Raw genomic sequence first — 15,654 nt, 5'->3', positions numbered from 1 at the left:
ATCCATTTGGGCAAAGAGCCCTCTCACTTAGAAAGAGGCAGCAAAAACTCAATGGTTACTGTAATCTTGAATCAATATCCAACTTTAAAAGTTCTTATGGCAGCACTCTTCCCCACTAAGATAACACTGAAGTAGCAGGGACTTTGCTGAAGTATTGACAGATGCTAGAAAAACAGTCATATCACATGACTCTACACGTGCTCTAGCTTCAGATTACATGGGCCATATCTTGGAGCTACTGTGGCACTTGCACTAAAAGCATTGTGGTATTAATTCATGTGCAGATATACACCACTGATCTAAATGACAACGCTGAAGAACAAGAGTACAAAAATTATGCTTTTCTAGGAGTACACTGACATCCTACACTATTTTTTACATGCCAGGATTGATGTTTTAGTGTTATAACTGAATAACTAACTGTGGTTATGGTTCAAAATGAGACAAGAGTACATACGAAACAAAGTTCTTCAAGGCCAGTCTCAACCCTGCTCAGGACAATGTTATAAATTAATAATCAGCATTAATGTTAAAGCACAGTCCATGAAACACTACGAGCCACGCAGGTTACGACGTACACTAACAGCAAATGTAGAATATTTGAGGGACACAAAAAAAAAAAAAAAAAAAAACACTTTTGTAGCCTGAAGACAGTGACAGCTATTTTCATATCACTTTGTGACAATGACAGAATCTGATGATCTGTAGAGATACAAGATGACATTACTGCTTAGTGTGGGCTATGCCTGAAAATGTAGAAGTAGTTCTTTATGCATGATGGCATAACTATAAATATACTTATGAGATAAATTACCAAGAGAAATTCATTTCCTGTACTGCATGTCCTAAGGCTTGCAAGGTATTTGCAAGCCCACTACATCACTGTATTTTCATATAAATATGGAATTGTTTTGCTGTTAAAAAGCAACTATAATCATTTACATATGACCCACACATACAATTTGATATTTTCCTGCAGTGTGATTCTCAGTAAATTCCATGTTTAGTAGAAGAGGCTCACAGAATAGGCAGCTAGACATGCATCACTGTGGGATAATATGCCAAAACAACCAAAGTTCTATCACACAGTGAAGCTAATGTAAACTAACCAACATTCAAACATTGATTAAGGCACCCTTGCACCGCTAAACTCTGCTTACAGTTTAGGCAACATCAGTCTGGCACTCAATCACTGACACCCCTTACTGTAGTTTAAAATTAAATTTATTTTTTCCAGTTAATATACTTTGCATGTAAAAACTTTGGTTGTTAAATGCCAGGGGGGGGGGGAAATCATTCTAATCTCATTTAGAGATCAGAAGGTTGCAGTGAAGGTCATGCTTGCCCAGGCTTCTACTCCCACACCACCCTGGAGAAGGTCAGACTCAAAGCTCATAGGAGGATGATGATGATGATACTGCAGATGCCACCTCATTCCTCTCTGTGGGGTTTGGATGACTGACAGCTGGGTCGGTCGTGGTCCTAGGAAGTCCTTTTGGCTGCCGGGGGGGAGTCAGGGGAGGAAAGGTTGGAGAGTGGAGGATATCTGTGTACGTGTGGCTGGGCTTGGTCTCCCTCAGGAGAACCCTGCTGAGAAGCGGCCGAAGCAACCCGACTGTAAGCTGGGCACTGCTGGTTTCAAATGGCCTTGAACTGGGGCACGTGGGGGGCAGGTTCTTCAAAACAATGTTCAAGATGCTGGTCACTGACAGGTCTTCTGGACATAAGGCCCAGAGCAGGTCTAAATATGGGTCCAACTCCCGGTGCTGGGATACCTCACACAACAGGGTGGTGAAAATCTCTTTGTTGAGCAGGGGGCTCTGTTGGCAGAACCTCTCAGCCACCTGGATGACCTGCTGCCACTCCTGTCGCCCCATAAGGATCCGTAGGGCCTGCATGACAGCATGAGGCCTCTGGCTGCACAGAAGCAATTCTACCTCCAAGTCTTGGTGCTCCTCCCCTTTGGGAAGAGCTGCTAAAGCGCGGCGATACAGTGGCAAGCTTTCCGGGCTCTCCGGCATACCATAGCTCCGGCCCGCTTGCTGCTGTGCCAACTCCAGAAACTGGGGCAGCCAGCATGGCTGGAACCTGAACACAGAGCTGCAAATAAGCTCAAACACAGGCACAGCCACATTGGCTGGTGCTGTGGCCTGTGGATGTTGCCCACTGCTCAGTGGGGAGTGGGCTACTGCTTGGACAGGATTCAGGACAGTCTTCCAGACCTCAGGGGAAGCCTCGGTGGAGATGGAGCCCTCACCGTTACACCGGAGCTGTAATACCTTCTGCACTGCCTGCCATGACTCAGATGGGAAGGTACTGAAAATTAAATTCAGGTATAGAACATTGTCCCTTTCCATCTCTGAGCACAACAACCTACGCACCTCTTCATGGATCAAGGATTCACAGTAGCCAGCCAACTCCTTTTCTGAGGCTCTGAGCATTAACAGCTTGGTGTCCTCCAGTGCTAGCAGGATCTTCAGGTCTGCTTCCAGGGCGGTTAGCAGTTTGCCATGGCAGACATTGCTTTGCACAATATCTTTACCCTTCTGACCATTCAGGTAGTCCCTGAGAATGGAAGACAAGGTGATGGGTGCCTGGAACATGCCCCCACTCTTGAGTTTTTCCACAGTTAGCTGAGTACTGCTCAGACTCCTCTGCTGGTAGTACCGGCACGCCTCTTCGAAGACTGCCTCCATGAGGATTGAGCCTGGCCGCAGGCTCTCAGGATGGCTACGCACCTTACATTCTGGCTTAGGTTGTCGCGGCTTCACCAGAAACACTCCTTGCTCACACAACAGATGAGGGACTTCAGGGTCTTGGCAATTCACAAAGAGCACACCCTCACTGTCAAGGGTGATCTTCTCGAGTTCCAAACCGCATGTCGTGTCGATGAGAAAAAGGGTCCTGTCCACAGCAAGAGCCACAACATTGCCAAAAATGTTCAAACTGAGGGAAGCCCCACGGTCGGCCAAGCAATTGTCCGCCAGTTTATAGATGTGCCGCATAGTTCCCTCAACACACAGCCAGGACAGCCACCCTGATTCGAGGAGAAGCAGCAACCCCCCAGAGGGTGCAGGGCAGAAGGCTAGTATCTCTGGAGGTTGCATGGTGAGCAACATACCCACGCAGCTGGAGATCAGCTTCCGGAAGTCAGATTCCCTGCTTCTAGTCAAGTCGTGTCTGAGCAGAGCTCCACCGCAGCCCGTGTTGACTGCAAGGGCATCTCGCTGCGGGGACCAGGTGAGCAGAAGCTTGGATGTACTGGAGGGGGCTCCGTCCCTTGCGTCTGGGACCAGGTACAGGCTGTCACCTGACGCACACACCGTGTACGGAGGGTTGTTGTGCAGGGCCATGTGGACTCCACCTAGAGACACGCCATTCTCCCGCACTTCGTATGGCCGGCTGCAGACGCAGTGTCTCAGCTGGGATTGGCTGATGCCGGACGTGGAGCTGGACAAGGACGAGCCCTCCGACGGAGGCCTCTCCTCACACCATACAAGGGTGCGGGCGCTGGCGCACACGGACACCACCTTTGCGCTGGGGCTGTTGCACAGCTCGCCCGTGTGCAGTAAATGCCATCGCGCCTGCTGCTCCCAGTACCTCCAGAACTGGGCCCCCCCGTTGCGGAACACCACGGCAAGCAGCGCTCCGCTGCCTCCGCCGGACTCCAAGTATAGGAGGTCGGCTAGGGGCGCCGCTCCGCTCACCGCGGGGGCCGCGCGCATCTCGCGTCGCACTGCCTGCGCTCCGACCCGGTCAAAAGTGGCGAGTGCAGCGCTGGGCTCGTGCAGGATGACGTGAACGTGCTGCCCGTCCGGACTCACACGCACGTCGCGCCAGCGTCCGCCCGAACCGTCTGGCGTCAGGAGGCCACGGAGCTCCTCAGCGGCTCCGAAGTCGTCGAGCCTCGACAGCCGCTCCAGTGAGAGGCGCGTCATGTTGGCGGATGGCGCGGGCAGCTGAAAGGAACCAGCAGGGAAAGAAGCATCAGCTCCCTTTCAAGACAAGTTCTTACGGTCTCCAAAGAAACTTAAGCAGGTGAAAAATAGAAAAAAAAAAAGTTTCTTCACAGGTTCATAAGCCGCCCTTTAACTACCATCTTACTTGTGAGCTGCACGACTATTTTACAGCTATTTCTGTACCGTTTTTACCTGGTCAGCTAGCTACACGTCCCTTCTCCACCTCCTGACATCACGAGTTTGCTGATTTCCGCAAACTGCGGGGCTTTTTAGTGCGGGGGGGGGAACGGAGATGGGTGCCAGTGCAGATATTCCCGACGCGTCGAGATGTGTAACATCAGTAAATGCATTTCCGTTCAGTTTGAATGACACCGTCAACGTACACATACAATGTCAGTGCTGTATTATGGATTTAGATAGTCATTCAAGTGTTAACATTTTTCACCGGGGAAACTGTGCTTAAAACAGAAGAAACAGTGGAGTCAAACATCCGACAAAACGTTGAGCATCTTGCTCAGTTCCGTCCCTTAATTGTGACGTTTATGAATTTGGCTGTCACTCAAATCCGGCGACAGAGGTGTGCGGCGGTAGCTGGCTGTCTTTGCAAAAGTAATTTACAACAGCAAATATCCAGCACGTTTATGAATTGGACACATTGTTAATAATGAAATTATAGTCTATATGTATAGATTATATAAATATAATGTAAAAACATTAATTTCCGCATAACGACAGCGAGACAGCAGGTGGCGGCCGTCATTCATGTGAATACACTCACTCAGACTCAGGTAGGTAGGAGAAACTAGCTTGTCGCTTCATTTTCATTTCTATTAATTATTTAGCTAACGCTTCCTCCAAAGTGACACTGTTAATCTACCTACAGTTTATAATTAGCTGGGTAATTTTACCTACTCAAGAAAACAACATGCTCATGCTGGGTGGTGGGATCAACGTACAGCTAAGTAACCGAGAGAGTCTTTTCTGTTAAGTCTCAGTCTGTGCATGCACTCTGTCTGTGTAATCATATATATTGTAATTGTGAGAAGACAATGAGTAATCCAATCAATGTCCACACGGCTTTGATTATATCAACAAGACATCACGAAGTTGTAGTTGCCTCAATAACTAATCTAGACCTGCCTACTAACATGATACGTTGAAAAGTTGCGCATCTGCGGCATCATATTAGTCTAAATACACACACACACACACACACACACACACACTTTCTGAACCGCTTGTCCCATAGTCTAATACATTTGTTTTTAAATGGTGGGTGATGTTTTTAATCTTATCTTTCATGGTTGGATTGCATACATGATGAGTAGCATAAATGTGAATTACTGTACGGCTGCAATGTTGCAGTTTCTTCAGGTAGCCAGGGGTTTCATCTGCCAGCTGTACATGTGCTAAAGGAGTTCATTTTACATTTACATTTATTCATTTAGCAGATGCTTTTCTCCAAAGCGACGTAGATCTCAGAGAAAATACAATTTGTGCATTACATGAGGAGAAAGAGAGACATAGTTGCAGACTTGTGATTCTTAAGTAAACCTAGTTTGTTTCTTACCGCTTTATGCACCAATTTTCATTGCACAAGTAGGTGCACAAAACTCAGGATAGACTAATCCTGATCACTTTCCTGCAGAATTTTATATTTTATTTACATTTACATTTATTCATTTAGCAGACGCTTTTGTCCAAAGCGACGTACATCTCAGCAAAAATATAATTTGTGCATTACATTAAGAGAAAGAGACATGGCTGCAGACATGTGACTCTTAAGTTAACCTAGTTTGTTACCTTCCACCTACCACTTTTTTTATTTTAAAAAGGTACACAAACATTTACATACAATACAGGAGTAGTGGCTGTGTAAAGGCTTATCTGGGCATGATCATAAAGTCACGATGCATGAAAATTTACACCATAAATGAGCTTGAGAGATCATGGACAAAGTGAGTCTGGAAAAGGTGAGTTTTTAGACCCTTCTTGAATGTAGACAGAGTTTCTGCAATTCTAGGTGAGTCATTCCACCACAATGGAGCCAGAATTGAGAACCTCTGCACTTTACCTTTTGTGCTCGGGGCCACCAAGCGAGCAGAAGTAGACGAGCGATGCGGTCTAGCTGGGATGTAGCGGTTGATCAAGTCTTGTAAATAGCTAAGAGTAGTTCTATTGATGCATTTGTAGGCAACAGCCAGGGTTTTAAATTTGATCCAGGCAGCTATAGGAAGCCAGTTCAGAGAAATGAGTAGGGGAGATAGATGGGAATGCTTTGGTAAGCAAATGCAACTTGTGCAGCAGCATTCTGTGTCAGCTGCAGAGGTTTGATGGCAGTAGCAGGAAGGCAACACAAGAGAGTTACGGTAGTCCGGACGGGATGTCACCATGGCCTGAACAAGCAGTTGGGCAGAGTCAGTTGTGAAGTAAGGACCGATCCTGTGGATATTATGAAGGATGTATCTGCAGGTCCAGGTTGTGGCTTCGATGTGCTGAGAGAGAGATAGACATGAGTCAATTGTCACTCCCAGACTCTTAGCCGAGGAGGTAGGTAAAATGAGTGAGTTGTCAAGTTTGATCGATAGATCGTGACAGGCGGACAGGCCAGCTGGGAGGTGAAGAATCTCTGTTTTGGAGAGGTTGAGTTGGAGGTAATGATCAGACATCTAAGCAGAGATGTCTGACATTTTGTTTGGCTTACTGAGCAGACAAATCTTTTCAAGGTTGTTGAGGTCAAAGAGTTGGCACAGCTTACAATACAGTCCCTGCAGCCCTCTGGATTTGGAGGATGCCTGTGCAGCTGATTACTGGTCACTAACAAGATGAATTTGCTTACCCTTTAGGGAACAGCTCATGCAGTTGATTACCATACCAGCAGACAAAGGCTGTCTTGATAACCAGGACAATAAAATGTGATAACTTTTAATTACTTAAAAGACAGTTGAATGAAAGAAGGTTTCAGCACAGATAAAATTTCTGGTTTGAGTTCATATGTCACTGGAAAGCTAAAATAGTTAAAAAAGCTCTGATTAAGGGAGCTCATCTTGGTAGTGAGAGGCATGTTAAAGCAAAGTGAAATCCAATGCTCTATTGAATTGTATATGTGTGTTTTCGAACTAATTAAAATAGTTTGATTTATTTTTCCTCGTGTGTATATGTGTGTGTGTGTGTGTGTGTGTGTGTGTGTGTGTGTGTGTGTGTGTATGTATATATATATATATATATATATATATATATATATATATATATATATATATATATAATTTCAGCTATGGAAGAAATAATATTCAGAAAATGCCTTTATCACACATAAGCAGAGAAAACAGTTTTTTTGCTAAATGGTTAAGACTGAATCGCATCAAATTATTTTCCTTATATTCCACAACAGAAGGTGGTGTAGAAAGACACAGAATTGTAACTTGATCCTTGCCTTTCCAAGCCCCTTCCTCAGCTCTGGTGTTGTACCCTTGATCAAGGCACTTACCATGAGTTATTCCAGTTACAATATTTAGCTGTGTAAATAGGTTAAATACTATTAGATGTTTTTGGTAAAACCATCAGCTAAGCTATAACAACATAATAATAATCATAGGGTTGTAGCATATTTCAGCTGTTACACAACAAACATTCATTTTTTAAATTACTTAAAGAGAAGTATGAAGGCCAAACCTTGTTATTTGACAACAATAGAGTTATTAGTAAAATAAAAGCCATATCCAGATCACTGTTGTTGGATGTTGCTTGAAATAAGGAATAACTGGCTGTAGCAGCTCTGATTATTCTGCCGTGCTTGTGTCCGGTAGTTGCTCAATAACATTTGGCTGCTATTTGTACATCCAGTTGTACATGCTATATATTTGATCACTTCTGGATTTTGGAAATTCTACAGTGATGTTCATTTTGACCGGAGAAAACATCACACTTTTTTATGATTCACTTTGAATCTACAGTTTTAACCTTATTTTATTAATATTGCACACTCATAAGCAGAGTAGTTAAGGTCATGGGAGTGTTCAGTGAGTTTACATTTAAGCTTGTGATACTAATAAGTTAATCAGTTTCCAGAAAGTAGGTTGTGAGCAAAAAGATCTTTTTGTTCAGCTTCCATAACCTTGTTATGCAGTCCAGCATGGCTGTAGCAGAAAACAGTACCACAGGGTAGCAAGTTTTTTTAGACATGCTTTCGTAGTGTTTCTAAGTTAGTAGTTTCACGAAATGTGACACATTTGAGTTGTTCTCAGATATTATAGTGAATTAAAACCCAAATCAAAATGATACTGAATTCTGGCGATGCACGTCTAGTCCTGACTGTGCGAGGTAAATCCCACATGCGCTAATAAACCAGCTTGATGATGACAGCTAGAAGTCATTAATTCACTTGAGTGCACAGCTGTTCCAGGTTTGGATTCCAGATTTTGTCCAGACTGACCTTGAACTGGTGATAAATAATGATGAAAAACATTTTATTTTTGTCCTGTAAACAGTCAGTGTTTTTGACTTCAGTTAATTAGTGATTACAACATATTAACTGTTAGGCTTTGATTAAATTACACAATTTAGTCATTCTGCAGGTGGTGTGCTGTTTAAAGGTTGCTGCTTTGTAGTCTGAAGGTCCTTAGTTCAAATTCCCCACTGTAATTCCCTTGATCAGGACACTTACAGTGAATGACTATACTGAGAAGATTCTGCTGTATAAATTTGTGTATCATTTTAAGACGTGGGCGCTGTGGCACAACAGGTTTGGCCGGGGCCTGCCCTCTGGTGGGTCTGGGGTTCGAGTCCTGCTTGGGGTGCCCTGTGAAAGATTGTCACCCCGCCCTGGGTGTGTCCCTTCCCCCTCCAGCCTTGTGCCCTGTCCTGCCGAATTAGGCTCCAGTTTGCTGCAACCCTGGTTGGGACAAGTGTGTGTGCGTTTGTTTAAGACACCACAGATAAAGCTGTCAGCTAAATAAAAGCTAGTAATATCCATTATTTAATATTTCATTTAAATTCAGTTCCATCTGGTTTCGTTTTAAATTTCACAGATGGTTAAAAAAAGAAAAATGCACATGCAGCGGTTTTTCTAGTATCTTCACTATAACTGTATTCTTCAACACCAGTTTTTTTTTAATTTGACTGAAAACTTAGTTCCCTGTTAACATCTTTTTGTAATGTGATTAGTACATTGTGATGTTTTCAGTGGGCAGCTTGGTCAAGACATGAGCAGAGTTAGAAGTAAAAAGCAGAATGCACAGATTGTTGCCAAGACCAGGATTGAAAGAGATACGTCTGAGCAACATGAATATCATAAAATGCACTGAACACTCAAAATGATTTAGTTTATAGAACTTTGCTGAGCTGTGCATACATAAAACCAAGTGTATAAGCTGCTGAATTAATGAATGGTTGGACTTGGCCCTGAACCAGGGACCCTTTGTGCTAAGTGTCATTTCTGTTGCCTGGTCAACTGGTCTGATGTCTGTTGTACTTTTAAAAAAGTAATTACAGTTGTGCTATATGGATTTTTTGAGTGACGCCAAAGCTTAACATGTGCATATGTGTTTATGTGTAGCCATGGCCCAGGTGGACAAGAAGGCAGGCTTGCTGAGGAAGTCTTCGGCCTCTAGGAAACCCTTGAAGGAGAAGGTGGTGTTGATGTATGATGAGATCTTTGGGGTAAGAATATTATCTGTTGCACTTTGCCCTCTGCTTCTCTTTGGATATGCTGATTTGAATGTAATTTGGACAGTGATATTCTTTACACAAGGAAGATACTTATGATGTAACCTGATTGTACTGATAGCTTCTTAACATGCCTCCATGCTATTTGTCATAGTTAGAAGATCCAGCCAAGAACAACCCACGTTTCTGGGAAGAGTTGTTTCTGATGAAGGTGAGGGGGAGACAGGGCCTTCTTGGGTGTGTGTCTTCATGCCACACACCACTTCTATAGACCTAAAGCTTGCTCCAGTTTGAGGGGAGTGGTGGGTGTTCCTTCAGTCTCAGCAAATTCTGAGATGGCTATCAGAACTTTTTCTGCTGCTTTAAGTACTTTTAATAGTCATCCACTTGGTAGTTATATAATATTGCACATTTAGGTGCAAAATAAAACTATGAAACAGAACATCTTTGGTAATTTATGACACTGCCTTTTCAAAGCCATAGAACTGCATTTGAATCCTTCTGTGATTCTCTTAAAGAAAAGCAAACATTTAAGAAACTAGCTGTAGTCTCTGAATCTCTGAGTCAAGGCAGTAATAAAACTAGTTTAATTGCAAAACAGTGCAATGAGCACAGTATTATGTTTGAATCACAGAATTCAACATATTGGTACACATAGTTGCCTTTTGGTTTCCAACAAGAATACAGCCACACATGTTGTCTAGTGTAGTACACTATAGTTGATTTTGAAATACTAGATTATGTAAAAGTAAAGAGAAGGTAAGTGTACCGCTAAAATTTTAATTTATTTAAGTGTGTTCAGTTTTTTTGTCTGTCTTGATTGCGTTATGGTTTGTGTAATGGTACCTTCGACTGGGAGCTTTCACATCATCTACTCATGTTCCACCAAAGGTAAACCTGGAATACCTGGAAGGAAAACTGGAGTCTCTGGATGGGGATGAGGTGATGAAGATCAAAGACAACATCAACAGCTTGTTCCACAACTGCATCCAGGCCCTGGCAGAAGAGCACCAGATTAAGGTTGTGAATGCATTACAGGTAGGAACCACCAGAGGGCAGCCTGCATCCGCAAGCATCTTGATACTTACACTTACATTACATTTAGAATCGGAATCAGAATCAGAATGAGCTTTATTGCCGAGTATGTTCACACATACAAGGAATTTGTCTTGGTGACAGAAAGTTCCACAGCACATTTATTCATTTAGCTGATGCTTTTTCTCCAAAGCCACTTACAATGTTAAGGTCAAGATACTTCTTCGCCCATCTGATTGCTAGCAACAGGCAGCTCCGTTCCATGAAGCTGACCCTGAATCTGTATCTGTTGTCAAAGAGACTTTCCAAGGCAAACTGATGCATTTGAGTAAGATGATGTTATAAGTCCTTTTCACAGGATTTTTAATTTGAAACAGCATTGCATGGATGTATAAGCTTGACAGTAGGGTGTTTCACATGTACAGCTTTGAAACGTGGCCGGTGGTTTCTTAGTCCCTGTATAGGAAGAGGTGCCAATGTTGCATCATCTGTTCTCTGATTTCTGCAGACTCTATGTGCCTTATTGCGTGGGGTTCACCAGAGGAATAAGTCCACCTCTGGCTTTGACATCATCAACATGCTGATGGGCTTCGACAAAGCTGAGCTGCGCATGAAGGTAGCCAGTCAGTCTGTGGCAATGTTGCGATTAGTCAGTGACTGCCCTGCTCACTTTTTTATGACTAAATATATGACAATCAAATTAGCCATGGTTTTTAAAATGTTTTGCATCATTCTATTTTTCATTTTTGTTAATATTTCATTTGGGCTTTGAAATAGTTAAAATTTATTTATTTAACAGTTCAGTTATTTAACATAAACGGCCAGTCTGCTTATCAGCTGAACTTTCTGACACACTATGCATGTAATGTGTAACATTGTATAACATTTGTTGTGTATATTTGGAGAAATCTGTTCAATTGCTTTGGATAAAATCTTCAGCTAAACAACGTAACAATGACAAAATGTCTATACAGAAATTTAGTGATAATGTATCCTATTTTTATAACTCGTTGCTTCACTGGAGAAGGTTAGGTTTTGTAAATTGCTGGAGGGTAAAGGACTTACAAGACAGAGGGAAGGATTTGGTACGGTGTTCCCACCCAGGCCCTGATGGAGAGTCTCGACGCACAGCTCTGTGGGGATAGGTCTCACAGCTTGAAGAGCCTCTGCTTCAAACTGCTGCTCTGCCTGGTCACGGTGAGGAAATGGCTGCTCTGCTGATATTCAGCTAAGTTGGGTTAGAGTCACTCTGGGTTTGGACAGTGTTGTGGGCTTTTTTAAGAGGTTGGTCTGTGGTGAAGCTGAATGGGGTCCCAATATCTTCCTTGTTATGGAATTGTATTTCTGCAGTGTGTTTGGTTCCAAGTCACTGGATGCTGAGTTCGAGACTAATGCACCAAACATTTACAGTGGCTTTGGCCTCATACACACATGACTCGGGGAGCATGATAGATTATGTACATACAAATCTATTTTGTAAGTTTATTTAGGAATTTGTAAATATGTCATATTTCTTGGATATTCTGAATACATACCTTTGAAGTTTTATTTAACCCAGAGGTATTTTTTGTGACTGGGAAAATGCCTTGTCTTTTAGTATACATAATTTTTGCAGGGTTCTCTCTTGTGTGTGTGTGTGTGCGTGTGTATGTGTTGAAGGTTGTCTTGCCTCAGTCAATAACTTTGCCACTCATTGTTTTATATTTCAATAATTGATATTAAATTGATTTCCATGGCCTAAGTGACACTGATTGAAGGAATCCAAGGAAGTAATGACCTGAGTCACCTTTGTTACTACAACACTGGATTCAGGGCAGTAAGAAGGCATAGTGCCAGTTATGTGTGTAACACATCACAGCTGCAATACTCTGGTTTTCAGGTGACTGACAACATCAGTCAGAACACAATCCTGGAGTATGTGATGATCAACAGCATCTTTGAGGCCATCTTACAGGTAGGGAGCTGCAGTGTGGCACCTCTTCAGTATTCTGGATCAAGTGCACAATGATTTTGAATTATGTATGGGAGGTTAATGAACTCAGAGGACACCTTTATTTATGTGGTTTGTAATTTTACATTTTTCAAATTAATTTAAAAAAACTGATATTTTAATAAGCAATTTAAGGATCAAATGCCTTGCTAATTTGTATAAATACAAAGCAGACAGTTACATAAAAAGCTTAGATTAGGTGGTCCTGCATTACTCTGATTCGCACAACATCTGATCTTGATGTTGTGTTCACAGATCCAGTATTTTTCTCAGCCAAATTTAGAGGCCTTTTTTTTTATTTTTCATATCTTGTTTCCCATGTTGAGCTGAGTTCAGTAACAATTGCGTTATTTTCACAGATCTTGTCCCATACCCCCAGTCGAATTCAGCATGGATACGATGCTGTGGTGCTGCTTGTGCTTCTTGTTAACTACCGCAAATATGAGGTAAGCAACTCCTGAAGCGAGGCCCTGAAATATTGGTGTTCATATGCTCAGAATACTGTGTGCATGCTGTTATGCTGGATGCTTGGTTAGGAACAACTAGTGTGTTAAGCATTACACATTACTCAGTGAAATTATATCCAGAGGATGAATCCACTGGAATCACCACAAGATGGAAAACTGGAAATTGCCTCATTAGGTACCTTTATTAAATTGAGTGTGAGGACTGTGGAAGGTAATCTACAAATTATGTGTTAATTCATTTAGCTGTGCTTATGTAAGGTGGATGCTGGATGAGTGAATTAGATGAGAGGCCTTTTATCTCCACATTGATATAGTTGAAATTAATTTGGCTTTGTTCTCAGAAGTGAGGTCAGCTATCGTTGTGATCCCCTGCTGTCAGTGCTTACGTGACCTTGCGGTACAGCACACAGATAATCCATAAAAAACCTGTAACATATTAGACAGTAATGTGCTCCATGTTAACTTTTCCTGCCCACTGATGAGTTGATTTAGGTCTTTTGTCTCTGTTACACATGTTATTGTTTGAGTCTGTTTTTACTCAGAACTTTTCTGTTCCAGTCAGTGAATCCGTACATTGTGAAGCTGTCCATTGTGGATGATGAGACAACATTGAATGTAAGTGTCTCCTTTTTGCTTGTAATAGTAGTAGTAGTAATAATATCGTCCTCTAGAAGTGCTTTACAGTAAAAAGAAGCCATTTAGCTGGTATCATTTTAGATGGATGCTGGATGAGTGAGCATTAAAGATATTACAACAGTGGAATGACAACAAAGTAAAAAATAACATACTACAAAGAAAGAATAGCAGTAAAACAAATGAAAAGAAAGACAGAAAGTGAGCACTCTGTTACTTGAAATCAACTGTCCACATCTAAATCTTAAGCCTGGATTTAAAGGTGCCTATAGTAGGAATCCTGGATAGTAGATGGGAGGTCCGCAGCTTGGGGATGTACCAGTAGAAAGCCTGATCTCCCATACAGAGCATGTCAGCTTAAAGGACCTGTCAGAGACTAGAGTCAGATGACCATATCTTGCAAGGTATAGAATAGCCTGATAGAAGGTCAGGTAGGTCTTATCATTTGTTACTGGAGTGGTGGAACTCACAAGGTGGTACTCTGTGTAGATTTGCCAACAGTGGAAGGGGACATATAACACCAGTGTTTTTGTTTTATTTCTAGGGAATGGGGCTGGTCATCTCACAGGCTTTGTCAGAGTACAACAGGTAACAGACTGTGGAACTTTGTGTGTGTAGAAGGCTGTCGGCAGCATTGTTTCATTACAAATTTTGTAAAACCATCAGATGCATCTGGCCTTGAGCACTTTTTGCTCTGAGGAAGCCAGTTTAGCCAGTTTTCAGAGACACATTTGTCTGTTTATAGACTTCACAAATTGTAGTTTGTTGCAGTTATTTCTCCATGTAAGCTATTTATTTTTTTTAATATTTTGAGAACACAAGATGACTCATTCCAGGGAATCTGCTTGGTCTGCTGTAGTTACATTTCATTTCCCCTGAATACTTTCATCTGTAACTGATTAAAATGAACTGCCATGTCCTTTACAGCAGTGAGAGCTCAGCAGAGGCTGTATGAACAATGACGCTTAGCACCCTTGCTAACTGTAATTTAGATCAAATTATATAGGTTTCTTTTCACTTTGACATTTGAGTCCTTTTCTCATGATCAGTGTCAAAAAAGCCAAAAAAATCCACTGTGATTGTGTTGTAAAACAACAAAACATGGAAAACTCCAAGGGATTGAATATTATAGGCAGTTTACTCTGTAGCTCCGAAACTAGATTAGATTTACTCTGTGCCTCTTGGGTCATTTTTGTGCTTTTCATTTCACTGGATTGGTGTTCTGCCCCTGGTCAGTGGACTTTTGGTGTGAAATTAGTGGAATTAGAATGGCACAACAGTTGAAAGAACTGCAGTATGCACTGGGCGATTAAATTGTTCTAGAGGAATGGATTATTTCTGGTCAGAAAACTGGAGCTGTTATTGAAGTGATGTGGTCAACATCTGTGTGAAGTGACTCTGCTCTTGCCCTCCACAGGCAGTACAAGGATAAGGAAGAGGAGGCACAAGGAGGCTTCTTCTCTGCCTTCACTAACATGGTAAGGCATATAGTAAGCCCACTGCTTGGCATGTATAAGCTCAGTTTTGCCCCAGATGTGAACATCTGTATAGCCAGCTGGTTTTTGGGCAGTGGTCATCCACATCTCCGAACTTGTCCTGTTACCTTATGAGTTCTAGGCTGTGATTGAAAATATTCCTTAGTGGTTGTATTCCTCATTAATCTGGTTGCTGTACAGAACAGATGTAATGCCAATGAGTTACCATCTGCTTTATTAAATAAGCAATTTATAATTGTAAACATGGAATTAATAATCATAGAATGAAAAAGCACAATTGACTATGAATATTGAATAGTGCCACCAGGTGGGCCATAATCAGAACCATGGAATAAAGCTTACAGTGCAAATTGGCCACAGACTACCTGGCATTATTCAGTATTCATTGTCAACTGCTAATTATTTATAGT

The 15,654-nt window shown here is 42.2% G+C and overlaps 2 protein-coding genes across 2 annotated transcripts in view; one reads left to right on the top strand and one right to left on the bottom strand.

Annotated features, from left to right (window-relative positions):
- Nucleotides 1–1,020: 1,020 nt before the first annotated feature.
- On the bottom strand, nt 1,021–4,191 carry hps6 (HPS6 biogenesis of lysosomal organelles complex 2 subunit 3). Its single transcript, XM_018766105.2, has 2 exons — nt 4,152–4,191; nt 1,021–3,959 (listed from the first exon to the last, which is right to left on the bottom strand). The coding sequence occupies exon 2, from the start codon at nt 3,936–3,938 to the stop codon at nt 1,386–1,388; it is 2,553 nt and encodes an 850-aa protein (XP_018621621.2). The 5' UTR covers nt 3,939–3,959; nt 4,152–4,191; the 3' UTR covers nt 1,021–1,385.
- Nucleotides 4,192–4,523: 332 nt separating this feature from the next.
- Nucleotides 4,524–15,654, top strand: part of LOC108918139 (armadillo-like helical domain-containing protein 3) — a 66,315-nt gene continuing 55,184 nt past the window's right edge. The window contains exons 1-11 of the mRNA XM_018725174.1: nt 4,524–4,747; nt 9,514–9,617; nt 9,778–9,834; nt 10,515–10,661; nt 11,167–11,274; nt 11,763–11,855; nt 12,538–12,612; nt 13,008–13,094; nt 13,674–13,730; nt 14,293–14,336; nt 15,166–15,226. Of these exons, the coding sequence (XP_018580690.1) occupies nt 9,516–9,617; nt 9,778–9,834; nt 10,515–10,661; nt 11,167–11,274; nt 11,763–11,855; nt 12,538–12,612; nt 13,008–13,094; nt 13,674–13,730; nt 14,293–14,336; nt 15,166–15,226 (831 nt within the window). The 5' untranslated portion in view covers nt 4,524–4,747; nt 9,514–9,515. The remainder of the gene's footprint in view (nt 4,748–9,513; nt 9,618–9,777; nt 9,835–10,514; nt 10,662–11,166; nt 11,275–11,762; nt 11,856–12,537; nt 12,613–13,007; nt 13,095–13,673; nt 13,731–14,292; nt 14,337–15,165; nt 15,227–15,654) is intronic.

Source organism: Scleropages formosus, chromosome 8 (assembly GCF_900964775.1).
Source record: "Scleropages formosus chromosome 8, fSclFor1.1, whole genome shotgun sequence".
NCBI lineage: Eukaryota > Metazoa > Chordata > Actinopteri > Osteoglossiformes > Osteoglossidae > Scleropages > Scleropages formosus.
Note: the sequence above shows the minus strand (reverse complement) of the source record. Positions and strands in the feature narration are given on the sequence as shown.

Coding starts and splice junctions, on each gene's coding strand:
- hps6 (XM_018766105.2), bottom strand. CDS start 3,938: ATGACGCGCCTCTCACTGGAGCGGCTGTCGAGGCTCGACGACTTCGGA.